The sequence below is a fragment of the Pelecanus crispus genome, chromosome 2 (genome assembly GCF_030463565.1).
Source record: "Pelecanus crispus isolate bPelCri1 chromosome 2, bPelCri1.pri, whole genome shotgun sequence".
Lineage (NCBI taxonomy): Eukaryota > Metazoa > Chordata > Aves > Pelecaniformes > Pelecanidae > Pelecanus > Pelecanus crispus.
The window spans coordinates 69,820,259-69,847,189 of NC_134644.1; the positions used below are offsets into that span (position 1 = coordinate 69,820,259).

The window sequence follows — 26,931 nt, forward strand, 5'->3', positions numbered from 1 at the left end:
AAAACAGTTTTTCTCCCAGTGCTGTCTGCTTATTGCAGTGAAGATTTGAAGCCAAAGAGAAAACACTACAACCAGCTTATGAAAGAGCTTGGGTTTTGGCTTTTTGCCGCTTGACTTTTTTATTTTTCTAAAATATTAGAGAGATGCTGCAGCTCATGGTCACAGAGTTGGGGAAATTTTGTAGTAGCTGAACTATATCTACATATTAGTGTGTTTTTTTTTTTTTTAAAAAAAAAGCTTAGTCGGAAAGATCAACTCCTTCAACTGTATTGAAGAAAATGGGAGAAGTGTCTTGTAATGACTGTTCAAGTAATTGAGAGAAAATAAATGACAATATTTTCAAGATCCTGAATTTTGAGAACTGAATTTAAACAAAGGAGTACTTCAGTTGGATCATTCCACTGAAGGCAGACTTTGTCATCTAAGCAGTTTGGAATAGTAAATGTCACACTTCTCTGCATTTCAAGCTCCAATTTCTTGTTTGTTTTAAACATTGTTTGGAAGAAAGAATAGAATATCCTTTTTTATGTCTTTATTTTAAAATGTGGCAATCCAAGGCTTAAGGATCAAAAATTAAAATATTGTTGCAAGAAGACTGAGACAATATAAGTTTCTGCCATGATGGAAGAAAATAAACTAAGATGAAATCAGTGTAGAACTCGGCACTGGTGAGGCTGCACCTCAAATACTGTGTGTGGTTTTGGGTGCCTTGCTACAAGACAGACATTGAGTTGCTGGAGTGCCAAAGAAGGGCAGTGAAGTTGGTGAAAGGTCTAGAGCACAAGTCTTATGAGGAGTGGCTGAGGGAACTGGGGTTGTTTAGCCTGGAGAAAAGGAGGCTGGGGGGAGACCTTATCGCTCTCTACAACTACCTGGAAGGAGCTTGTAGCAGGGTGGGTGTTGGTCTCTTTTCCCAAGTAACAAGTGATAGGACGAGAGCAAATGGCCTCAAGTTGTACCCGGGGAGGTTTAGATTGGATATTAGGAAAAAATTCTTCACTGCAAGGGTTATCAAGCACTGGAACAGGCTGCCCAGGGAAGTGGTTGAGTCTCCATCCCTGGAGGTATTTAAAAAGATGTGTAGATATGGCACTTAGGGACGTGGTTCAGTGGTGGACTTGCCACTGTTAGGTTTACAGTTGAACTCGATATTAAAGGTCTTTTCCAACTTAAATGATTCTGTAATTCTAAAGTTTCCATATTTGATTTTCATAACTGTGTAGCTCAGTAGCATAGTAATGGGGAGTTTTATCTAATAGAATGAAAACTGTTTCTGGACAAACAGTGCTTGTTTTGTTAATACACTGAACTTCTTTGCTAAACTAAGGTTAGAAACTGACATTAATATATGTTTCTGTGACTTTTAAAGGTGTGAAAGTGAATAATTTGAATACTTGGTGTCTTTTTCCCCATGTTGGGACAAAAGCATGTATCTTAGGGGGCTAGCGCTCAAATCATAACCAGAAATTATTCTTTGAACTCTTTCAATCTGCAGTCATTAATCTAAGTGTTCGAAATCAACCTGCAATAAATGAAATGACTACATCTTTTTCAGGGGTGTCTTGGTGAGACTGGAAGGATGCAGCCATCCTGTTGTTATGAAAGGCTTGTGTGCAGAATGTGGCCAGGACTTGACTCAGTAAGTATTCTCAATTCTTTTTTCCAACTTCTCCTTGCTTGCAATTAGGGATCCAGTCTCTTCCTTCTCTTATTTACTACTTTGCTTCTCTGTTTTGAGTCTTGGTAGTTGTGAATTATACCTGTAAGGGTAACTGTGAAATTGTGGAGACTAGTAGGGAGGGAGAACAGTATTCATACTGCCTAACATAAGTAGGTCTACTTAGAGTGCTCTTATAAGGAAAGTTGAGAGGGAGTTTCCTCTAAAAGTTAAATTTCATGATAAAGCACTCTTTCACATTTGCTTTTAAAAAAAATATGTATATTGAGATTGCCTTATGAAATTGTTGCTTATAGTTGAGTGGTCTGAATATATTAATTCTTGATCACATTATTAATAGAGTGATCATTTAATAAAGTATAATTCTTTACTGAAAAACTGCTGCTTGTAGGCAGGAGTTGGTGTTCCTTGTGGATAAAGCCAACACATGAAGAGGAAATACACAGGATCTGTGCCACTGTTACAAAATGTCTTAATTTACTTTTGCTATTTACATAAGGCACTTGGTTTTATACCCCGAAATTTTCAAATATGTGCCTTCTTTCTCCTTATACGTCACTGTAGTCACAGATACATTGTTTAGAACCATATGACCTTTTAGCCATTACAGGGATTCATAACTAGGAATATAGGCGAATAAGATGCCACATGGGTACTTGAGTTACAGTTCACATTACAAATTTATGACTCAATAACTGTGCATGCTTTCTTTCTGTGGAGGTAAATGTAGGATAACTTACTACCTTAGGTAGAAAATGTAAAAAGCATGCATACAGACATAAGTTCTCATCACAGTGTATCCTACTTTCCTTTTTATGTACTCATAACTGAGGTTGAGAGTTGTCAACAGTGACTTAATAAACCTGAGAGTTTTATCTGTGCAGGTGTAAATAGCTGTGAGGTAATATCAGTCTCATTTATGTGACCTTGCTTCATTTGTACTATGTCTGAATGGGAGCTAGCTTGTCTCCTTGCTTTCAATTTAAGGCTTCAGAACTGTTTTCAATTTTTTTGTGAAATACTCTGCCATGGAACTAAAGGAATTTAAGCCCTAGGCCAAAAAGAAAGCAAATTCAAAAAATGGTTGTATTTCTCTTTTGCTCTGTCTCATTGCTAATATAGTTGGTAAAGAGAATGTTTCTTATGCATATCAAATTACTAATTTGACAGCTGTTTTCCAAAATGGACTGTATAGTAGCCTGGATTTTAGAAATGAATGCTGCATGCTCATTTAATTTGGAAGGAAATACTTTGGTTTCATTTTAATTCATACTCATTATTAAGAATTATTTTGTGAGCATTATCACATAAATCAGCACAAGTGGACTGAATACTGAAAATGTTATGCAATATGTAGCCCAGTTAATGGTTGGATATAACTTTTCATTAAAAGTTGACTCTTAATATTTTGTAAACAAGTAGTATTTGTCAAAACAACAAACCTAACAAAAAGTTAGGATAATAGCGAATACAGCTTTGCCTGCCCTGAATGAATACTTGATTCAAGGTTTGAATACGGTCACATCTAAATATTGGTATACTATTATTACTTCATTAAAAATCTAGATAAATCAGGGTATGCAGTGAATTCTGTGAATTCTGTCTTCTCAATTAATACTCCTATACTTCAGATCATGTCTTCATTTTATACAAAATGGCTTATACATCTGAAAGAATGTGTTAAGTCTGCAGAGCCTACATCAGAAGACAATTCTAAAGCATCAATGCTTTCCTTGCTTAAAGAAAAACAAGTACAGCCAGTTCACTGCCAGCTTGTTGGTTGTTAGTCAGTGGTACATCCTTTCTGTTAAACAATTTTTATGCTTATTCAACAAATGGTCTGAAACAGTTCATCTTTTTTAAAGGCTCATTTAAAATACCATTCAATGTTATATGTAAGAGGTGTTCTGATCTTGGAAGCAAAGGATGTAAGATGCTAAAATGTGGATGTAAACTTTGGACCAAATGAAATATCTGACTTTCGTTTCTGGGTATCAGTGCTTCCAAACACTACGGTACAGTAAAAGCATATCTGTCTATGATTGTGTCTGCCTCAACACAGCCCAGTAACATTCTTGTCTTCAAGAGCTTGCTTGTCATGAAGTGAAAACTGGGTGAAGTTTAACTCTGCCTGTAGATCTGATACCAAATTTTGTCCTTGGTAGGACAGGCACTTGAAGGAATTAAATGATGTGCATGTGTCACATACGACAACATTTTTATGGTAGTATTTTTTTAAGTTGGTGAACTTTGTCTTTAGATATCAGAGTTCCCAACAAATTGATCTGTGTAAGCTGGAAGCCAGTGGTACTGATGCTATGTGAGATTACTTGGTCAGTTTTCAAGGAATTTCATACACGCACTCACTCTCATATATATGAGGATGATATGTATTCTGTATGTATTAATATTTATCTGAATTTATACATGCATCTATATCTCATATGGATATGTGTATGAGTAAGACTGTATATGTGTATAATATACACATAAATAAAATAAATACAGGCACACACACACATAGTACCTCATTCTGTTTGTGCTGAAGGGAAAAGCATGCTATGCGTGAAGACTAACTGCCTATCCTTTGCTTAAATTTATTTCATAGTCTGGCTTGGAGAATTTAGATAATTGCATGCTGAGTGATTGCAAAAAAAGGAAAGTAATAGTTTTAAATTTGAATGGTTTGGTTGTTAGACTTAGTTTATAACTGTTTTCTAATGCCACTCAATACATAAATGTCTGTTTCATCTTAGTATCATTTTTCATGGAATAATTATATGGAAGCATAACTAATTACAGTGACTCTGCAAGGTTTTTATGGTGAGCTGCTTTGACCTCTCTATCCATTTTGTTCAGTAACTTGCATTAACAAGAATTTGGAAGAGTGTATTAGTCAAAATAGCTCTCCTTAATCATAGCTTTTTGGGGGCCACTAGTTTGATACTACAGATTTTAGTGTTCAACATTTCACTGAACTATTACTATCTGTTAGGATACGAAGCAAAAATGGAAAGCAGAATGTGCCATTATCCACAGCAACTGTGTCTATGGTTCACAGTGTCCCAGAACTGAAAGTTAGCTCTGAGGTAAGTACCATCCTGCTTTCTTTATTCATACCTTTCACTGTAGCTCCACAGTTGAGAAGCTTAGTTTTAGGAGTTTCTTCAGTGTTGTATATACTTCCTACAGAAAGTTTGGCTTCTCTTTGAAGAGGAATTTGGTGTTGAACATCAGTAGCCCAGGGGTTTTTGTGTGTTTACCCTAATGCAGATTGATTGTTACTGGGTTTTACAGTGGGTTTTTTTTAGAGCTGTGCACTGAAAAGATGGCACTTCACTTCTGTGACAGCAGCCTGAACACTTACTGCTTTAATGTTTTTGTCCTTAAGAATGAGCAGTTTGTGGAAAATCCAGTTTCCACTAGCTGAAATGAGTTCAAAGCTTGCAACATCTTTGAAACCTAGCTTCACCCTTCACCTTGAAATTGGTCCTACTAGATATAGTAAAGCTAGTTTGTTTGCATCTTACCTGTATATTAAATTTATTTCATTATTTTTAAAATAGCCCATTTGGTTGAGTTATCAAAATATGCTTGTTCATACCTCAGTTTCTTTAGATGAAAAAGCATGTTTATTTTGAAGATAAACATTCTGTTTATCTTCCTTACCAACTTGATCTCTTTTTACCTTTTTATGTTGCTGCTTGCTTCTTTTTTGGTAACTCTTCAAAGAACACCAGTGAGAAGAAACATGAAGATATGAGCAGCTAGAAGTGTCCTCATCATAGAGGAGTGTTTCAAAGGGCAATTTGTGCTTGACTCCTGCTGCTTCATAATGCTCCACTAACTTTTGAAGTTTAGCTGTCTTGTGCGTAACACTGCAGCTTGCTATTAGAAGTGGTTGAAGTGAACACAGAGCTTAATGTAGTACTTTCAAAGTTTGTAAATACGCACAAGAGGAGTAAACTTCAACTCAGATTTACTGGAGCATAAGGTCTTTTGATATCAGTGCCCACATAGAACTGCATAATCTAACTATTTATATCTGAAGGCATATATTCTTTAAGCTCAAGTTGACAGTGATAGTAATTTCTGTCATTAGCAACTTCAGTTTTATACTCAGCCTTGTGCTGTTAGCCATATTGTACCTAATTGATACAACATTGCTGAACGTAGCAGCCAAAGTTTTCAGACCTACTGGTGAACTTGTCCGTTATCCCAAAGCTACTGCAATTTCCTCTCAAGACTCTTGGCCGTAAATTAGTTAGATGGTTACTTAGTTATTAAATTTGGAAGTTGTTGTGTTGAGTTTATCAATTTTAAGAGTTACTAGTGTCACAAAGTAGACTTTGGGAATATTTTTTTTCCTGTACAAAAATTGTTGACAAAGCTGCCATCACTACAGTTATGCTGAAGCTTCATTTCTTATGCAGTTCGTTTGTAGCAGAACTTCTTCTCAAGTTTACAACACACAAAAGGCAATACCTAATATTTTTTTCTTCTAAGATAAGCTTAGTTGTGAATATTTTGTTCCAGCAAGCTGAGCAGCTAGGAAGAGAAGATCAACAGCGACTACATCGAAATCGAAAACTGGTGCTCATGGTAGATTTGGACCAGACATTGATCCATACTACAGAACAGCACTGCCAACAAATGTCTAATAAGGTAAGTATTTGGTGTTAACTTTCAAGCCAAATTCTAACAATATTTAAATGATGGTTCTTTAAGAAAACATTCTGTGGTTAGGTAAAATTGTAGTTGAAGAATAACAGAAAACGAGAAACAAGACTTCTGACATGTTCCTTTTTTCTCTACATTTAAATTGATGGTTTTCTTTCTTCCATTTATGCTTTCCTGCACTTCTCCATTCCAGTCAGTTTAAGTGAGAAGTTTCAAGTAGCTATTTTTAATATCTGCTTTATTTGCTCTGCAATTCACAAGCTGAGTACTCAGTAATGAGACTTTTTTTCCTTCCAAGTCTGAGGTGGATATAGTGAATTACTGTTTGAAGTCCTGTGTGTTACTGTGTCTGTCATTCCATGAATATGTCTAGTGATTTTTTTTCTTCAGTTTTGTTTTTTTGGGGGTGGAGTTTGGGTGTTGCTGTCTAATTTCTTCATTAAACACTTGTCGTTGAACTGGTAGGGACTATTGGCTTGTAATATTTCCAATTTGGAAACTTTAATACAAGAAGCATGTTGGAATGTGTCTGCAGTGTCTTGTACAGGAGGGTGCAAATTCAAACTCCAGTTTCATGCAAGTTGCAGTTGTTTAGTTCTTCTTTCTTCCCTCTTGCTATTCTCTCATGTCCACCAGTAGGTTCAGCATTGTGTTCACACCTGCTATAAAAAAACAAGCTGTAAATGTACTTAGCAACTGAGAGGAAAGGGAACAGTGAATATTCAGCTTAAAGATTAAAAAAACCTTGTGTATTTGAAAGGCTATGTCTTCATCCATATAAATGCACACTTTGAAGAGAAACATTTTTTAAAAGATTTTGAGATTTTTAACTGGGATCTTTAAACTTCGTTCCTGGTTTGCTATCTGATGGTATGTTTTCATAGACATATTTTTTTCATCTAACAAAATCTTTCACTGAACTCAATATGTACTGAAACTAATCTGAGTGAAGTTCACTGAATAGTACTGATTGGAGTGAGATCCTGAACTTCCTGAGAAATTTCTCAAGTTGCTTTTTTCAGACTGGTTTGCCATAAGTAAAGATTTTAATGTAAGTTACCTTGATCATAAACTTTTCAACAGTGCAGCTTCCTGCATTTGAAAAACTTAGCGTTGGACTGCCTGGCACAGAGCAAAAATGTGCTTTGGATTTTATTCATCCACATAATCTTTGTGACTGAAACTTGCTTTAGCCTAGTCAGTCTGAATAAAAGTAGTGGAAGTGATGGAAGAGGACGTTTCTGGAATGCTGGCATTTTTGTTTGGTATTTTGATAATATGAAACATGCTTTTTCTTCTAGGGAATATTTCATTTCCAGTTAGGTCGAGGTGAGCCCATGTTGCATACTCGTTTGCGTCCTCATTGTAAGGAATTCCTGGAAAAAATTGCCAAGCTGTATGAATTACATGTTTTTACTTTTGGCAGCAGACTGTATGCGCATACAATTGCAGGTGAGTAGTATGTTACACTTAATATGAGTATGAAGGGCTGATTACGTAAATAAAACTAGCTTTCTTTCTGTGGTTTTCAAATATTTTTCTTTGTTTTGTGCAAAAACACTTCCTAAATAGTCCTGTAAGCAGAATTCTTGGCTTGTTGACAAGGTAGTGCCTGTGTGGCCTGTAACTTTAGAAATAATTGTTTTTTCCCCCATCAGATATGTGCTTTTTTGCTTCCCTGATGGTTAGAGAATCAGATTGTGGCATGACAACTAGTGCCTTCCTATTGAATTAAGTAAGAAATGATGCTGATGGGCTCTAAAAATGATCTGCAACATCACTTGTCTTTAAAAATCTAAAGCAACAGTTCTGTAAAAATCAACAACATGAAATTATCTCCTTCTGTGGGGAACCACACCTGCTGTTTCCTTTCACCAAAGGAAGTTTGGCTGCTATAAATCAATGTACAGCAGTTCTGTTTGTGTCCTGGAGCTGAGATGAGCCTATTGGAGGAAAAGCATAGATTTAGCAGTATTTTCACGTATTCTTCTCGAACTTAGAAATATTTTCTGCTTGTAAGTGAAAACTTGTATTTAAATTATAGCAATAGTAGTCTGTGGTATGGGTCTCTGGCTGAAATGTTTTCTTTTTCCCAAGAAGCATAAAAGAAACCTACCCTGTTATGCAAGCATATGGGTCAAATTCATGTTAGGAGTGTGACCCTTTGTTTAAAACTGGCTTTCACCCCACCTTGAGTCTTCCTTGACAGAATAGCATTTTCACCTCAGACTTTCTTTTATTAAGTCTGTTGGACTAAAACAATATAGTTAACAATGTTTTAGGTTATGATTCTGCATGTCAAACTGTCCTTGCTGCTGTTCTATGTCTCCTAGCTTTTTTTTTAAGTTGTCTTTCACATCTGCTTTTTTTGTGTCATGTTGCCACGAGTGCCTTGAGCAATGCTATCCCAATGATCACACTTCTTGGCAAGAAAGGAAGATTCCAAAATAGTTAGAACAGTTTAGAAAAGAATTGTGTGATTAGAGAATTCTTTATGCATGTTAAATAAGCCACAGAAGATGCTTGTAATGACAAATAGCAATACCTATTTGTGGTCTCCAACTAATTCTCTTTGAAAGAAAGTTCAGGAGAGGCATGTCCTGTCCTGCCCATCCAAGTGAATGTTTCTACATTACTCAGTATTTATTGGCTGAGTTGTTTGAAGAATCTTCCTAGAGCTTTGTTAGTCTCACTGTTGGATTACACATTGTGTACTGCTGATGCATTAACACTTTTGTACCCTGCTGTCCTTCTTGGAGTGTGGTTACTTCTTGTGTAGCAAAAGGGGAATAGTTTTCATATGCTAGGTCTAAATACCTGGTAGTAAGAAAGTAGGTGGGCAGTCTTTCTCACTTGGATCTGTGTGGCCTAAGGTTAGAAGATGCATACCAAATAAGGTCGGAAGATGTATAGCAAATATGCTTCAGAGACAGGGAGAAGAATGAGTTGCAGATAGTTAACGCATGATGTGTAACACAATGATTGATTGTGTCTCAATGTGTGATTTGGTCCTGTTTGCTCATCTTTGAGCTAAAATTTGTATTATCCTGCAGTCCCTATGCTGGCACAGCCTGATACTTATAATGTGACAAGCCTTTTTGTGGGCATCGTACTTGAGCTGCTCCATCAGTTTCACAGAGGAAATAGCCACCAAATGAGTAAATCAGGGTATTGCTGCTTCCTGACATCCCCAGACTTCTGGATTTTTACTTGAAGCTGTCTAACCTCCTCAAAAGCATTCAAACTACAAGTGGATTACTTGTACAGTGATGATGATACTTTCAGCTGAAATATATTGGTATGGAGAAACAGTTGATACAGCCTTTAGTCCACATACCCATGTAACCAAGATGCAGTAACAGAAATACATAGCTAATACATATAGAGAACACTTGATGGCAGTATTGGTTAAATGATTTCTCACAGAGAACTGTCAGTTTGTTATTTTACCATTATCCCTATGTTACATAAATGAAGGACTTGTAATAAAATGCCAGGAATCTTTTTCATAAGAAAAACGTTATTTTCCTAGGTCCTCCATATACATCCTATATTTCTTTGTGAAATCTGAACTCTGAGCTGCTCCTTCCATGTGCTGGCAGGCTTTTTCCTCATTTTGCAAACAGATGACATCTCAGTCCTTTTCTCTCATCCCAGCTGACTCCTATCAGCTGTTAAGTGGGATTAGCTGATAGTTGTAAATACCATTTATGTCTGCTGAGGTCATTTATCCTAAACCTTTTCTTAGTTTGACATATTTACAAAGTGGTATCTTGTAGTATGTTTATGAAGATGAGTTTTGGATTTTATAATCTAGAGCTTCCGATAGTATTTCTCTTCTACATAACTATTTTGACCAATTGTTATTTAATGTTTTTCCTACTCTGCATAAGAGAAGTTTGGTATATATAATACTGAAGTCAGCTTAAATGCTGGTTGTAAAAGTCAATGCTACTGTGAATTTTGAGTTCAGAGGCCACTAGGCAACAATAATGCAATGTGAAATCACTCTTAAGATTCATAGTGGAATTTAGAAAGTAGGCCTAAGTTGAGGGCATTCATATGTATGGTTTGTTACAGCAAATATATTACGGTATGTATTTCCATAAATAATTGACAGAATATGTGTGTATATGTAATCACCAGTGTCTGCAGGTCTCCAATGCTATTGAACGATTGTCAACAGCTCTTTCGAGGTTCTAATGTAGGACCTGAAGTAGAACTGGAGGTGACCTGATTCTTAAGAAATTCAATTTCAGATTTATTTTGCAAGGACTTCTTCACATTCATGTTGGATCCTACTGTTGTATCACTTCTACTAGGAATTGCTATTTAACTCAATCTGTCTCTAAGATTTGAGACTTCCCCAGTATGACATAGTTACTTTTGAATATTGCACCTTGTGATGTTTTTTAACTTAACTTTACAAGTTTTATTTACAAGTTTACTTTTCTAAGAGAGTCTATATAAGATCAAGTAACACAGCTTGATAAGACTCTATGTGCAAAGACCAAGTCTCAGATACTGGAAAACAAACAACTCGGGGGGAATAGTCTCTGCTAGGTAAGTCTACTGAATAGTCCCTTGTAATATGGCAGTCAAAGGATAGTGTCTTCAGTTTGTTCAGGAAACTACTTAGAGGCATAGAATCATAGAATCATTTAGGTTGGAAAAAACCTTTAAGATCATCCAGTCCAACCATTAACCCACACTACCAAGTCTACTCTAAGTCAATCAAGGGTAGACTACAGTAAACCATGTCCCGAAGTGCCACATCTACCCGTTTTTTGAACACTTCCAGAGATGGTGACTCCACCACCTCTCTCAGCAGCCTGTTCCAATTCTTGACCACCCTTTCCGTGAAGAAATTTTTCCTAATCTCCAACCTAAACCTCCCCTGGCGCAGCTTAAGCCCATTTCCTCTTGTCCTATTGCTAACTATATGGGAGAAGAGACCAACACCCACCTCGCTACAACCTCCTTTCAGGTACTTGTAGAGAGTGATAAGGTCTCCCCTCAGCCTCCTCTTCTCCAGGCTAAACAACCCCAGTTCCCTCAGCTGATCCTCATAAGGCCTGTGCTCCAGACCCTTCACCAGCTTTGTTGCCCTTCTCTGAACACACTCCAGCACCTCAATGTCTTTCTTGTAGTGAGGGGCCCAAAACTGGGCACAGTATTCCAGGTGCGGCCTCACCAGCGCTGAATACAGGGGAACAATCCCCTCCCTGCTCCTGCTGGCCAAACTATTCCTGATACAGGCCAGGATGCTGTTGGCCTTCTTGGCCGCCTGGGCACACTGCTGGCTCATGTTCAGCCAGCTGTCAACCAACACCCCCAGGTCCTTTTCATACTTAGTGCATTGGCTAATTTATGAGAATAAATGGAAGGTCAGTTTTGATTTGAAACAGCAAGTTGTCTTCAGTCATTTTGACTTCTACAAAAGGCTTTAATTTTTTTAAACATGCTTACAAAATGAGAAATCTTCAACATTTATCCTTCTACTGGAATGACTTGGGCAATCTGATACTTCTCCAATGGAAAAAAAAAAAATCTGTTAAGAAAAAATTCATTATCAATCCTAAGGCAGCAAAATGTGACCATAATCATTTTTCAAGATATGGTTGTAGGAAATGGATAGGAATAAATAAATAAATGAAACAAAGTTAAGAGTACATCTCAGGAACACTTTTGCGGTTTCTGTGTACTTGATGGGTTTATAGTTTATACACAGACCTTTTCATCACTCTGAAGCCATAGAAACTTGCAACAAAATGCCCTCACAGAAAAGTGACATCATCTAAACAGATGCGTTTTTAGTGGTCTGTATTGACTTTTCTTAAATAAAAAGCCAGCAACACTTTGGAAGGTATCATCCATTTGAAACCTGCAGCTTCATTATTAAAGGTTAATATTCAAGCAGTGTATTAGCATAAAATTCTAAATCTTTCAATATGTAGGTTGTGAAAGGATTTTTATTTTTAAGGTAATAGAGTTTTTCATAATGAGGGTTGCCCTGTTCTTTTTGTTACTGAAAGCAGTGTAATAATGACTTTATTTTTTTAATAAAGAAGTTAAGTCTTAGCCTTTACTTAGTTTTACCTTGGAGGGCATATCTGCATCTACTTATTTTTAATGTGAAGTTTTTATTTCTTCAGATTTATGTTCTACTTGCAATCATTAAACGAATTAAAAGTTAATGTTTCAACTAACAGTATGTGATCTAGCCACTAGGTGTCTTGTTTGCTCTTGCATGGACTAAATTGCTAAATAGGTTAGTGAAAAGCCAATATAGCCTCTTCAAATATTTGAAGACAATATTAACATACTGTTGAAGAAAACAAATTATGTATGATGAATTAAATGTTATCTGTCATTTTCCTGAAATGTGGCAACATCCAAAAGAAACCAAACAGATTAAGACATGTAAAGAACTTCTTTAAAAGACCAGTGCTGTTTTCCATATTGCTATTCAAGTAGCTTGGCTTTGAAAGACCCGATTCTCTTAAGATGGGCTTTTATCTTTGCAGGTGCATCTCTGGTAAGCTGTATCCTCAGTGTATTTTTAGTGAATTATCAAGGGGGGGAAAAGTATTAAAACTAATAAGTCTTTACTAAAGCATTATTGAAAAGTTCCAGAACATTACATCATCTGTAATCGCTGGCAGCCAGGGTTTCTGTGTTTGGGCTTTCTTAGTTCAACTTCCCTTTTTTTACAGTTTTAGCTAGACAACACTACAATTAAATGTCTCATTGTGGTTTTGCTATTTAATCAGTGCACTCCTGTTGAATTCAGCATAGAGAGTCCCTGTGTATTCAGATAATTAGTAGAAGAGAATTTGGTTGGGGAGAACAGCGACTTATATGACAGCTTATGTAGTTTGTCAAAATATCTGTGTGTACAGCAATAAATCTTTGTAGCTAATTCTCTCAATTCATTATGCCTAGGTACTGCAAGGGTCTCACTACAGGGGATGATTCTACGAGTTTGCAGCAATTCTTAAGCATAGTCGGGTGAGTTAAGGTTGAACCTCTGTCCTTAACTCGGAATTTTCTTGCTTTTATGGGTTTTAAGTTATTCCAATTACACATTAATATTAAATATATACAGGATCAACTTTTCAGAAGTGATGACTTCTTTTAATTTATACCCTCTGTTTTTGAAGACTTGACTCAATGTACTCCTGGGAGCTGGACTTCTAAAAGGAGTTGAACATGTGTTCTGTGCAAATCTCAAAGCTCCTTGAAAGAAAATTAAAGTTGGTCCTTAGTCTGTAGTCATTTTGACCTCTGTTTCTGTCTATAAGATGGCCACCATTTAAAATAACATAAAGTAAAACTTTAGAAAATTGTTCCCAGATAGGTATTGACTGCCTTGTACTTTTCGTAAGAATAATGAGAAGTTGATGCTAACTTCTATGTAAATTCAGTAAAATGAAAAATTGAAACTGGCATTTTACATGCTAATCTGATTCTAAGTGGTTATGTAGCTGTAATCTGCTCATGAACATCATTATTGAAGGCTAGGTTCAGAAGCATGTGCATGTGTGTTTGTACACCCAAGTCACTATTTTCCTAAATAATGGCATTTTATCTTGCTTTAAGATCAGCTAGCACAGCTTCTGTTTTGGTTTGTCTTTTTTTAAAGAGTGCAGTCGGAAAAGTAACTCCAACTGGGCCTAAATATTTCTAGGAATCCCAAGATATATTCATTATATGTAAATGTATTAAAGTATTTGTTAGAGGTACAACTTAAAACCTACAAATGCAAGAGCTCCGGCTGAAACTGTCCCTTAACTTGCCCATTGTGCTTAAGTATTGCAGCACATTGCCGACTCTTGTGAGACTTCTCTGCAGTCCCTAGGCATAATGAGCTAAGGAGAGCATTTAGCTTTAAAGAACCACCTGTAGAGAGATAAATGTAAGTTGCAAAAATCATGTGTATCTATCACCTGCTGTATCTTTTTCAGCCTAATTTATTTGGCTGTCACAAATTTAGTTATTTTAATTTTGATTTTGTTGCTATGTTGGAAGAAAATGAGATGGGATTTTTAAAATTAATCCCACTGCATTAGTTACAAATACTTGATCCACTGTTCTTACCCTTTCCCCCATATAATATCTCTTACCTTAAAATCATCTGTTAGTTAAACTGTTGTTGCATACATTAAAATAGCTGAATTACATAGAACTTAAACAAGGAACAAACATCTTGACCATTAACTTTTTAATTTCTTCTTTCAAAAGGATTTTTGGACCCTGAAAAGAAGCTTTTTTCCCATCGGATATTGTCAAGGGATGAATGTATTGATCCATTTTCTAAAACTGGGAATCTTAGGTATGCATATAGGTCTTATGTATTAAACATAACAGGACAACAAGGAGACAGAATATGCTAAATATAATAAAAATTACTCCCTCTGTCCTTAACATGTTTATAGTCATTCCTTATCTGCCTCTTAAATATCAACACTGTCTCAATAAAACTGAGATGTTGGGTATTGCAGCATTTCCTCTACTTAATGTGTTCTGTGGTACTAGAACAGTAAGAATGTACAGCAATGGCACCATTACACTTTTTATACTTATAATAACTTAACCATATTTCCACTTTATGGCTTGTGATCATGTATAATGACTTGTATGTTATGGTTTCTTTAATTAAACCAAAATTCTCAGTTTGAGGTTAGTTCATATTTGAATATCTAGTATTCTGGCTTTCAAATATGCTGTACATCTAGCAGCTTCTGTTCTGCAGTGTTTCTTGAAATTAGGTCATCTAGAGCCTTGAATTTCATATTCTAGTCTAAATTCAGGTTGTGATCTTTTTTGAAGTATAAAGCCAAGTTTTTTTCTAAAAGACAGATATATTTAGTATTTCATAAAGCTAGATTAAAAATGATTGCCCCCTCCCCATCTGACCATAGCAAATGAGAACCTTTTTTCTTCTCTTGCTCTGTTCGCATAGACATGGGTATATCTTAGTACTGTACCTCCTCTGCCCAGGTGATATAAGTATTAGTACTTTTAGCTTCCTTTGTCTTAGATTGAATGAGTCTGCTTTTTAAAACTGTTCTTGTGTCTCTTTCCTAGTTATATCTAGATAGTGTTTTGTCCATGTGATAGTTGTCTTTGGGCCAACTTTTATTTCATAAACTATGAAAAGTAGACCAAAATGTTATAATGTTTGTTCTTGCAAAGGCTTGTTTGTTCCTGCTTCTGGCATTTGGGACAGAGATTTAAAAATAGCTGTTTCATTTTTTTTATTAATTTTAATTAGTTTAACTATTGTATTTTGAATTCTGTAATTTTAATATTGCTGATTTTTGTAAGTTTGTATATAAGTATGTCCTGCAGACATGCTCATAATAAACCAGAACATCAACAGAAACTACTTTCATTGATAGTATTAATTTCTAAAATTGGATTCATATGATCAACTGTTTTGTCTCAGAGATCTCTTCCCATGTGGGGATTCCATGGTTTGCATCATTGATGACAGAGAGGATGTTTGGAAGTTTGCACCAAACTTGATAACTGTGAAGAAATATGTATACTTTCAGGGGATAGGAGATATTAATGCACCTCCTGGATCAAGGGAAGTTCAAATGAAGAAGAAAGGTAATTATATACTCTTTAAACTGCTTTTACAACTTTTTCCACCTTTCAAATGTGATTGATGTAAGTTATTGTGGTGGTCTTACTAGTACTGCTGTTGTGCTCAGATGAGCAATCCTAGACTGTTGTAGTTGGCAGAGTGCTCTTGTAGCACAAATGCAAGTAGCTTAGTAAAACTGTACTGTTCTTGTTGATAGCTTTCCTTTTGGTGGGCAACCGCAGCAGAAGTGGAGTACTGGTAATAGCATTTTGGCTGTTAATGGCAATATGCCAAATTGTTCAAGGATATGTAGAGGAGGACAGTTGCTCTCTTCCACCCTCCATGTCAAACAAGGCAGTTTTTTCTTGTAGGTGGTCAGGTGGTCCTTTTCTGTCCCCTTCCCTGCCCCACTCTGGAGCAGTAGTTAATAAACTCTGGTCTCAACATACTGCTGAAAATAAGTATCTTAACAACTTTGAAAAGCCTAGTTGTCACTTCTAAACATAGTGAAGTCTAACTGCATATTTAAACTGTGTGTTTAAGGAAAAAGAAAATTAAATTTTGATTAAGCTTAAAAAAAAAAACTGAGAAAACATATGTTTTATTTCTTTCTTTCCTGTGTTTTAGTAAACCACTCTACAAAACCAGAGGCACTGGATTCAGCAGTGACATCAGCAAAAGATGCTGAAGAAATAAAGAATGTTACATGTGTAGAAGAACAAAGCAATGGTCTCAAAGCTACAAAGGACACTTGCGCTGCAAATGGAAGTACTTCTGTAAGCAGTGAAACATCTGGCTGGGATATGAACTCTCGTGATAAAGTTAATGCCCAGGACTCTTTAAATGATAGCACTGATCACAAAATGGACAGTGAGGTCACTAATGATTTGACAAATACAAAAGAATCTCAGATTTTTTTAGAACAGGTTGATAGCACAATGATAGAGAAGCAGCAAACCCAAGACAAGACAACAAATGACTTGGACTTTGAACTGTCTAGTGACAGTGAAAGTGACGGTGGATTGGATACCAGAAAGTCATCCACTTCTGTATCAGATAGTGAAAACGAGGAAAAGAGAAGCTGGAAGAAATCAAAACAACCTCTGCAGGATGAAAATTTACAAAAAGAGAGTTGCACTGATGTGAGTGAGAAGAAGGGTGGTCTGGTGAACCATTCTGGGGATGTGCAATCTCTACCTAGTGAAAACATTCATGACAAAACTGATCTTGAGGCACAAGAAGAAAGTGAACAGGAAAGCCTTTGTGATTTAGGAAATGGGTGTGCAGACAAGAAAGAAGCTGAAACAGAGTCTCAGAATAGTGAACAGTCTGGAATTACAATGGGTGAGTCCTTAGACCAGAGTATGGAAGAAGAAGAGGAGGAGGATGATACAGATGATGATGACCATTTAATATACCTCGAAGAGATCCTTGTGCGGGTTCACACTGATTATTACACAAAATATGATAAATACCTGAAAAAAGAGATTGAGGAAATTCCAGACATCAGAAAGATAGTGCCAGAATTGAAAAGTAAAGTGTTGGCAGATGTAACCATAATATTTAGTGGACTGTACCCAACAAACTTCCCCATTGAGAAAACACGAGAACACTATCATGCCACAGCACTTGGAGCTAAAATTGTGAAGAATCTAGTACTGAGTGCTGATGATCCTGACAAAGCAACACATCTCATTGCAGCAAGGACAGGTAGGTAAATGAGACTTGAGTTTTCCATCAGCTTTTTTCCTGTTACAGTTCACTCATGCCTTGAGCTGTTTTTTTGTATAACCCACAGGCTTTAATGTAACAGATTAGAATTGAAAATTAAAGGCAAGATTCTTCCAAAAGAATTTAGAAGCCTTTTTTAGAGGCTTTTTTTCCTGCTTTTTGATCAGTTGTGGCTTTTCATTCTTAAAAGGAGGGCCTGCTAAATAACCTCTGATGTAATGTGTCATGTCTTGCTTCTTGGTCAAGAGTTGGTGATACTAAGTCTTTGACTATTAAAGAAGTTGAATAGAAACTTTAACATTTGTGTTGGAGAAAAGTTTATGTTTAAGTCTTGCTATAAAGTTATAGCAATGCTTTCTTTCTCAGTTTCTCAGATTTTACCTCTCATGGTTCAGTTTCACTTTGTATGGAATTCAAACAAATTATCTTAGAGACTGGAATCTGATGATGCCCTGTCACCGCTCTGTGCATAGCCTGTATATCCTTGCCATGGGAGATGTAAGAGAGCTTAGCCTAACTTTTGATACATATTTCACAAAGCTACCTGTTTTTACATAGCTATATATATAATGGAATGTACCATTGGGTAGCTGCCATAGAGGAGCTAACAGGCCACCCCTAGCTTCTAGTACAAACTTTTTGTGTGCACCCTGACCCTTGGTTCCCTCATTGTTGGCCTTTTGAAGTTGCATGGAATCTAAATATCTGATAAGCAAAACCCTGAAATCCAAAAGTAAAACTGCATGTTTTAGATCATCTAAAACTCTAGGTTTTAGGACATCTTTAGATGTCATAAGCAAAGAAATACACAGCTGCCACCTGTTGGATTATTTTCTTGACTGTTGTTCATGTAAGCTTTCATTACATTAGAAGCATCTTTGTTTCATCAGCTTGTATTATAAACAAATGGAGTATATTTTCACTGGCTGTAGTATAGACATGTATACAGTGTGTGTGACTTAGGAAATGGAACAAGATATTTCTTGTACAGCTGACCAGAAATCATTCCTTCCTGTCAAGGAGGCAGTAAAAAAAAAAAAACCTTCAGTGTTTAGTGACTAAAAGGAGAATGTTGCAGTTCCTTAATTTCTACCCCTTTAAATATTAGTAGAGTTAAAAACCTATGGATTAAAGCCAGCCAATTTATTGTATATTGTGATATACTAATCAGCTGGGTTTTTAATATATTAGCCTAAATAACAATAAGGCTGTATATTTGCTAGTGTAAACTTACCTCACTTTCCAGTTATCTCAATGTATGGTTCTAGTGACAAAAAACACAGGTAGCTTTTATTAAAAAGTTGCTAAGGCCAACTGTAGCAAGAAGGGGCTGTAGTATTGACCAAGTCAAGTAGCATCAGAATAAAAACTGTACCAATGGACCTGCAGTGAAGTAGCAAGTTTGTATTAATTGTCCTGATGCAGATATGCATTTAAGTAGTAAAAACAATGTAAAAACCAGAAGAGGCTGAAATTAGTTTCATTGATATTAGCTGGGATTCTGATTTGTGAGGGTGTGATAGTTAAAACAGTGAATGGGAAGTATTAAAATCAATGCATACATCAGTTTGGGACTCCACAGTTTTACTACAGCTGCTGAACAGCTCTTTTAAAACTACAGGAATAGTAATACTCTTGTCAGCAAAGAATTGCACAAGTTTGTCATACTTCATTGGAGATATAATAGCTGTCAGTATAACTTTCATATTTTTCCAATATCAAAGCTTAAAATGCTTTATTTCAAAGTTGCTTTGTCTAACTTGCACTAGATGGCTTCTGAATGTAGTTGTACATTGGATGCAACTATTGTGTGATGTGGTAAAATTGATAGGATAAATGTAAATGAGACACCCCTCCAAACATATGTATTTCTCTAGAGGAAAAAATGTTGAATAACATTATGTTAAGGTACATAGCATGTGAATAATGAGAAGCAATTGAGGCTTTTTTCGTTGCTTGTTTTTGGAATGTACAGTTTGAGGGGGGTTGTATGTTTACATAGATACATATAAGTAGAACACAAGGATGTGTATATGCAAATTATTCACTAACTGCACATTCTTAGTGAATCATCTGCTAATGTAGATCTTGATACAAAAAACTATTTTAACTTTAGGTTTTTATTACATTAATGTGCTTTTTACAGTATTTTAATTGAGTTTATTAACATGTTTAAAATTCATTTTCAGTGCTCTTCTGAAAAATAAATAAATTTGAGGATGGTTCATCTTCTTCAGACTTTTTGTCAAGACCTAGACTCTACTTCAAAATAGTCATATAATGTTGGTGTTGCACTTGGTACTTTGAACATATTCAAATATTGCCTGCTAATTAAAACAAGAAATAACAAGGACAACACTATTCCTGAATAGCTGGGGTGAAAAACCTTTATTGTCTGTATGTAGATGCTGACCCCTGCTTTTAGTAAGAAAATAATTGCACTAACTAATTCTAAAAGAGGTATCTTGGCAGTCTTTTCTGCCTAATGAGCAAGACTACTGTCAACTTTCATCGTCACTTAGTAATTATTTCTGTAACAATGACATTGAAATAGGGGGATTTAGAGTGAAAAAACTATTCTCCAGTAACCCTTTGTTGTAAGACTCTCCTGGATTGCTTGTAGTTTTGGTTTTATGATTGGGTTTTGGTTTTGTTTTTTCAACTGAAGACTATATTTTCTCACCTCTGGTTAGATGGGAGTAGTTAAACTGCATCATCCTAATTTCATGAAGGAAAACCTGAAGTTTAATCAGATATTTTAAGGATATAAATTATGTCCTGTCACAGCTGGATTTGTGATGATTCAGCTGTCAATGTGATTTTTTTCATACTGATTCTCATGTGGTTAGAAAGCAAATTCTACAAGTCTCTATTATGGACAGTAAGCCATACAAATATGGCATCTCTGGCTCCTGTGGCAAACGTCTGAAGTGCTGCTTGATGTCTAATTGCTGGTGAAAGGGAAGCAAAAGCATGTCCGTCCTTGAGTTTTATTCAGAAGTCAATGACTTGACAGCAGACAATGTCATTCTGCCTCTTTTTTCTTTATTTCTTTTTTCTCTTTTTTTTTAATGTGTTTGTGAAAAGGTGATTTTAAAATGTATGTGTCAGTTCAGTATTTCTGGATGACCCCACTAACAATGGCAGACTTAGGACTCAGAGAAGCAAGTTCATTTACATATTTACTTTGCAGTAGCTGAGCTGTAGTAAATGGCATATACTTAATCTGCAGCGGTAGTGGGGGTAAATACTATTAGCTTTTGAGTTCTGAAGACAAAGGAAGAATTTGTCGGAGGAAATAAAAAAGGAAGAAGTTAGTGTGAGTACCCCCTAGTTCTTGGAGGGATGGGTTTTCCCTCTGCAAAGTGAACACCTCATAGCTTGGTGTATAGAATGAACAGTGAATACCACTTTAGATTGTATTTGCAGCATCCTTGCCAGCCTATTGCAGTAAATAATTTAAATTTCTTTTATTCTTTGTATATATGTGTCTCTTTCTCTGCAGATAGGCAGCTTGTTTCTCTGCAGACACAGATACTCTGAATTCTGACAGCAAATAAATCCTTGTTCTTGGAGAAAATTAGGGGTGTTTTTTCATTATATAGGGAGTAAAATACTACCTACCTGAATTACTGTAAAACACAAAGGTCTTTGTATCATCTAATCAGCTTTCATAAATCTGAGTGACTGAGAAAAGGCTACCCTATAGTCCTTTCCACTTAGCTATGGGCTGCATAAATCTTACTTCAGTTCTTGAAACATCTGCTGTTTGCTTTAAGCAACAGTAAACTGCACTGGATGATGAGTTGTTATAGCTGTGTACACACTTGGCTAAGCAGTTACTGCACTATTTCATAAAGCTTGTTATGTTCCTTCCTGAACAAATGAAAGATACTGTAGTTGCTTTTTGTGTTGAGTTTTTGCTGGTGAAGCAGATAAAGCTGTTCAGGTCACTTAAAAATTATTCTAGTGGGGTAGGAGTGGAAATGTGTCAGTTTAGGCCCTAAATTTTTCTTTTCTTTTTTCAAAATATATTTAATTCTGTGTCTTTTCCTATACTTTGAAAGCTATATGGAATAATTTCCTTACTTTTGGTGACTTAGCCTATGTCAAGTTTTGCTTAATATCATTAAATATCAGGTTGCTTAAAATACCAGTTGTACTATGAGCTATGGCTCCTTTTATTCATCCTCATCTACCTACTTAAAATGCTTACTCCTGAGGCTGGCTCTGAGGTACTGAGAGACAAGAAAGCTTCCAGCTGATAAAGTCATGTTAGCCTGTCCTAAGACTTGGTGTGGGATCTTCATCAGACATAGCTATGATGTATCCACAGATTTTTTTTTTTTTTCTGAAGAATATTTTCAAAGGCCATGTCTTCAAAAAAAATCAAGTTAAGCACTGCTCTAAACTTGGGCACTGACCAAGTAAGCTGGTTGCTTTTGCTGGCAAAGCACAGTGCAGTGTTAAAGCTGACCTCTGGACATAGCCTCCTAACAGCACATCTTTCACCATTTCATGATCACTTAGTTTTTGTAGGACAAAACACTGAGGTCTGTCTGACTTGTCTTAGGTTAATGTTGTTGGAGAAGAGCTTCAGGATTTGATCATAAATCAAGATTTATATATAAATATGGTCTGAAGAGAAATAAACTTCTAGTGATTGGATTTTCCAAGAAATGTCTGGGCAAACTGGTTGCAAGCTGCCATAAGGATATGTTGACTTTGGTGTGTTGGAATCAGGAGGGTGTTTTGAGAGTGACTCTGGTGGTCACTTCCAATTGTGTACTTGGTTCGTCCTAGCACAGACTCAGGTCCATATGCTGAGTTCCTCATGGGTGAGATTGAATTAGAGGGCACAGTCAGCATGACTGGGCAGAGCTAATCCAAAGGCAAAACTCCCTGAAATGCATATGGGTGGGCATCGTTCCTCCAGCACCCTTTTGCCCTGCAGATCTAACTGCTGGGCTGCAGTACTTGGTAATGTGAATCTAGTTAAATAGGCAGTATAACATTTCTTCGTAGTCTTTGTAAACATACAGCTTAGGTCTCATTTATCTATGTGCCTTGTGTGCTTCCTTGGATAAGACAAAATAAATTGCTGTAGTGAAACTGTGTCCTGGAGAACAGCTGTAGAAGTTTATTGTTGCATTATTGATTTTGGTCACGTTTTTACTAATGAATTGTCAAGATTACTAGGAGGCTTTTTTGTTTTCAACCTTTGTGAGTTCTAAAAGCAGAATTGATGAGTCCCTTCCCCAGGTTTGAAAATAACCTTTTCCCAATATTATGTGCTTCTGGCTGTATCCATCAGAAGGTAGATGTGATGAATTTGGACCCTAGCTGCTTCATGTGGAAAGGCTTGTATGCTTTTTTAACTTTTTGGAACAATTTTAGACTAGAATTTGAAGTAGGGAAAGGTGATTAGAGGAAAAAAAATGCAAAAAAGTTGTCCAGAAAAAGTTTTTCCTCAAGTGATTTTTAGCCCAGCTGGATGATTCACAAGTTCCTAACTGCATCAGAATTACTATTGCTTGGATGGATTAAAATCCTTTCTGCTGTTTCTTCTTAATAAGCATACTCCCAAAGGGGGAAGTCACACTGGGAAAGGGAGGGGAGAAGGCAAGGATATTAAGTATTGCAGTACTATTCCCCCTACCCAGTTAAATTTGGTGTTCCACCAAATCTTCCTCTAAGAACATCATATGTGTGAAATCTTGATTTGTGAAGATGTCAGCTAGAAATAGGAGGCAGCCCCTGAGAGGACACAGTTGTATTACCTCATGTGACTTTCAGTGTGCTGGGGCATACAATAGGCAGCTGTGCTTTAGAAATGGGGAGGAAGCAGAAAGCCTTGGTGTTGCAGAGGTGAGAAAGGTAAGTCTTTTGATCCTTGGGAGGTGGGTTTGGTTACACATTGGCCTTTATGTGACAACCTTAATTTTGTTAATTGCTTATACCTTTTAGGAGCTTTTGTTTCAGAACCATAAGGGTTTCATACAGAATAGTGCCATTTTGGCTTTCATGTTTAAGGCTTCCATTGCAAGCCTGTTGACTAGAAGAAGAATTTACTTAGCTCCTCAGTGTACATCTGGTATGAAACAATTAGATATGCATGATTGCAGAATGTGTATGTGCATGGAACAATGTGTATGTGTGTGGAACAGGCAGCAAGATGAAGCACCTGACAAATCATCAATTCAGAAACATCAATTTTAAAAATAGTTGGAGGAAGCCATCTTCTCACATAACAGATTTAACATGAGATGAAAGTGCAGTTTTACGATTTTGTTCAGGTTCCCCCTGATGAAGTTCAAAAGGAGCAGTAATATCTTTAGTTGGGGAATGGATGTACTACGGTATCAGATAAGCTTTTCTTCAGGGTATAAGCAGAGTCTGTCTATCCAATAGCACCACCAACTCTGGTTACCTGTTCTGTATGCTCACTAGTGAAATAACATGCTATTGTATGTTGTATTCAGTCAGCTCCAGAGTTATGTGCAGGTCAGTATCGCTAGTCATGTCTGATATTTGATTCAGTGTCTAATACCAGGGACGAGTACCTAAACTTCCACTGGACTTCTTGCTCGTGTTGCTTTTTTTCCCCTGAAACTCCGATGGTCATGAACCTGATTTCAGCATCCTCTTTATAACAGCTGTCTTCTTATCTCTCTGTTCTTATTATGTTGCCGTTGCCTTTCTCCCTTATTCTCAAAAGAAAGTATTTTCCAAGCCAAGTCTTTCACTTTTTTAATCCTTTCTCCCCCAGATCTCTTAATCTGATTCTCCTTCAGAACCTTTGCTTTCTTTCATCTGAAACTTGTAAATTAAATATAGAAATTAAATTAAATACATAAATTAAGTACAGCCTTATACTTACCTGTTTCTAACTGCAGGTATTTCTACAATTACTAATGAGGTTATATTAAATAATAATACCTCCTGTGGAAGCTCCCTCTGGCACTGTAAACTAGCTCATTTCCAGCAACTGTTGCATGAAAGTGCTCTGGATTGCTGATTACTTTTGTAATTGATGATTAATTAGAAAACAGATTTCTTGTATCAGGGGATGAATGATCTGGGTGCACTCCCTTCTTAAAGAGTTTTGCTTTTTAGCCAGTAAACAGCAAAGGCGTGCTGGTATTAATGTGGTTGGAGTTCTAAAATTATTTTCATTGAGTGTTTGTTTTACAGTGGTTTTATTTTTATTTCATGGCAAAACTTAAAATATGGCATTTCTAAATCATTTGTAGTTTGGAAAGGACTTTATCTTTAAATACACATTTTTGTGTTTGTGTTTATCTTGGATTCTTAAATTAATGCTTTTTTATTGCAAAGATACTAGTGTGGAGAAAAGCTTTACATTTACTGTACAGCTCTTAAATCCTGAGCTGTAGAATTGCTTGCATTTGCTGCTGAAAATAGAAGAAATGTATTTGTGCACAGAACACTTTTTTCTTAACCTAAATCCAAGAAAAAAATGTATTTGTATCTAAAGACAGAGGAAAAGGTACCTCTATTCCTGTATTCTGTTGGGTTTGGGGGAAGAAAAGGGAAATGGAAGCTTTTGGTGCTTTGGTAAAGGACAACAATCTCCTGTGTTTTCTGTTTATTTAGTCTTTTGAATTTACAGAAGTCTAGAAACTGAACTGTGTAACTAGTTAGGTCAATCCTCAAGAGCATTTCTGTTGATCTGTCTACCCTAGTAGATTCTAGTTCAGGTTGTACACGGGTCTTTAGGTATTTGCTATTGACTGTTTGCTCTCATCGTCAAATGATGTGAAATATGGGTACTTCAAGACGTTCATCTTAGTTGAAACAAGTAAAGTCGGGTTGTTAAATGACAGTTATGCAGATAAAACTCCAGGGAACTATGCTGAAAGTATCAAATTTATTTACTCTTCTTGGTCCTTGTCGGAATTGTTCTGAAATTTTTTTTTTCTGGAGGCTTCATTTCTGAAGGCACATGTGTGAAAATAGACAAGGGCTCATGAATTCTAACTTTAAATTTTTAAAAAATTAAAAACTTTAACAAAAAAAATTGTAAGTAATAAGGTAAACTAGACTGGAGTATCGTGGTTTTGTATAAGCATCTACAGAAAGAAACCCCAGGGTCTTTGTGCAGAATTGACTGGTTTCTACATGAGTGGGTAGTATTTGAAGTGATGTATTCTTCACCTTCAGTTCTGAGAGGTCTTCTCTTAAACTAGGGGAGAAGGCTAAGCTGTTAATTGAACTCCTGCCTTTAGTTCTTGATGGTCTCCTTTTATTTTGCATTTCTAAACAAAAAATGTAATGCAATATTGAGTGTATTTAAATGTCTTTGCACCAAGACAGAATATGGACAAATGTTTGGGTTTGATAAGCATTTTAAAGAATGTGTAAATAAGATTAAATGCTATAAATTATAGGGATATAACAAAAGTGATGGCTTTCAGCTCTGAGACAGACTGATTTCCTTTATCATGTTCCAGCTACACCAGTATTTGTAAAAATACCGTGTGTCAGACATAGGTCAGAATCCTTTTGCATATATATTCAATACTTTTTTGGCAGATTATTCAATTTTGTGTTGTCTCCAAGTGTTCAGGTTCTCCATAGATCTCTTTGATTAAATGCTGAAACAAGTACCACGATTGATAAAATTAATTTTTCTAATCAAATAGAAGAAATACATTCTTGAAACATTTAGACAGTCAGCTGTTTCTGGGAACAGACTACACTTCAAGGTTAATTTCAACCTTTATTTTATTCACTTCTTTTTGCTTACTAGTTTTGATGCTTCTTGGCAAAGATTTAGAGCAACTTCACTGAGTTTCTTTCTTGTTCTGGCTTCTCTGGAGAGTGGAATTTGAGATCACCTGTTATTTGCATGCTGCATTGTTGATGGTTTCATGTGGACTTCATGCTAGTCTGCCACGTTTAACTTCACATTCATTGTTCCCCTTCAGCATGAAATAATCCATTTGTCTGCTTTGCCCCTGCTTCTGGCAAATGGAGGTTGAGTGGGTGGCTGGCTGTTAAAAGGTTGCGTATTTTGTGTACAGGGGACTGTGCATAAGAAAGTTAGTGTGTAGTGTTAGGCTTTAATGGCACTGAAGAGTCACTGCTGCTTAGACTCTGACAAATAGAAATGAAGGAGATGAAATACAGAAGTGCATTTGTGTTGTTTGTTTAGTTAATGTGGAGATGTGGAGGTTTTCTGTATGGATTAATTTTGGTGGACTACTTCCACAGTGCCAGTGCT

General features: G+C 36.2%; 1 protein-coding gene across 1 annotated transcript in view; it reads left to right on the plus strand.

The window, feature by feature from the left end:
* The window catches only part of CTDP1 (CTD phosphatase subunit 1), a 126,969-nt gene that overhangs the window by 15,278 nt on the left and 84,760 nt on the right, over nt 1-26,931 (plus strand). Inside the window, exons 2-8 of the mRNA XM_075704704.1 lie at nt 1,556-1,639; nt 4,674-4,767; nt 6,215-6,343; nt 7,660-7,810; nt 14,603-14,693; nt 15,810-15,976; nt 16,581-17,663. Coding sequence (XP_075560819.1) covers nt 1,599-1,639; nt 4,674-4,767; nt 6,215-6,343; nt 7,660-7,810; nt 14,603-14,693; nt 15,810-15,976; nt 16,581-17,663 — 1,756 coding nt within the window. The 5' untranslated portion in view covers nt 1,556-1,598. The remainder of the gene's footprint in view (nt 1-1,555; nt 1,640-4,673; nt 4,768-6,214; nt 6,344-7,659; nt 7,811-14,602; nt 14,694-15,809; nt 15,977-16,580; nt 17,664-26,931) is intronic.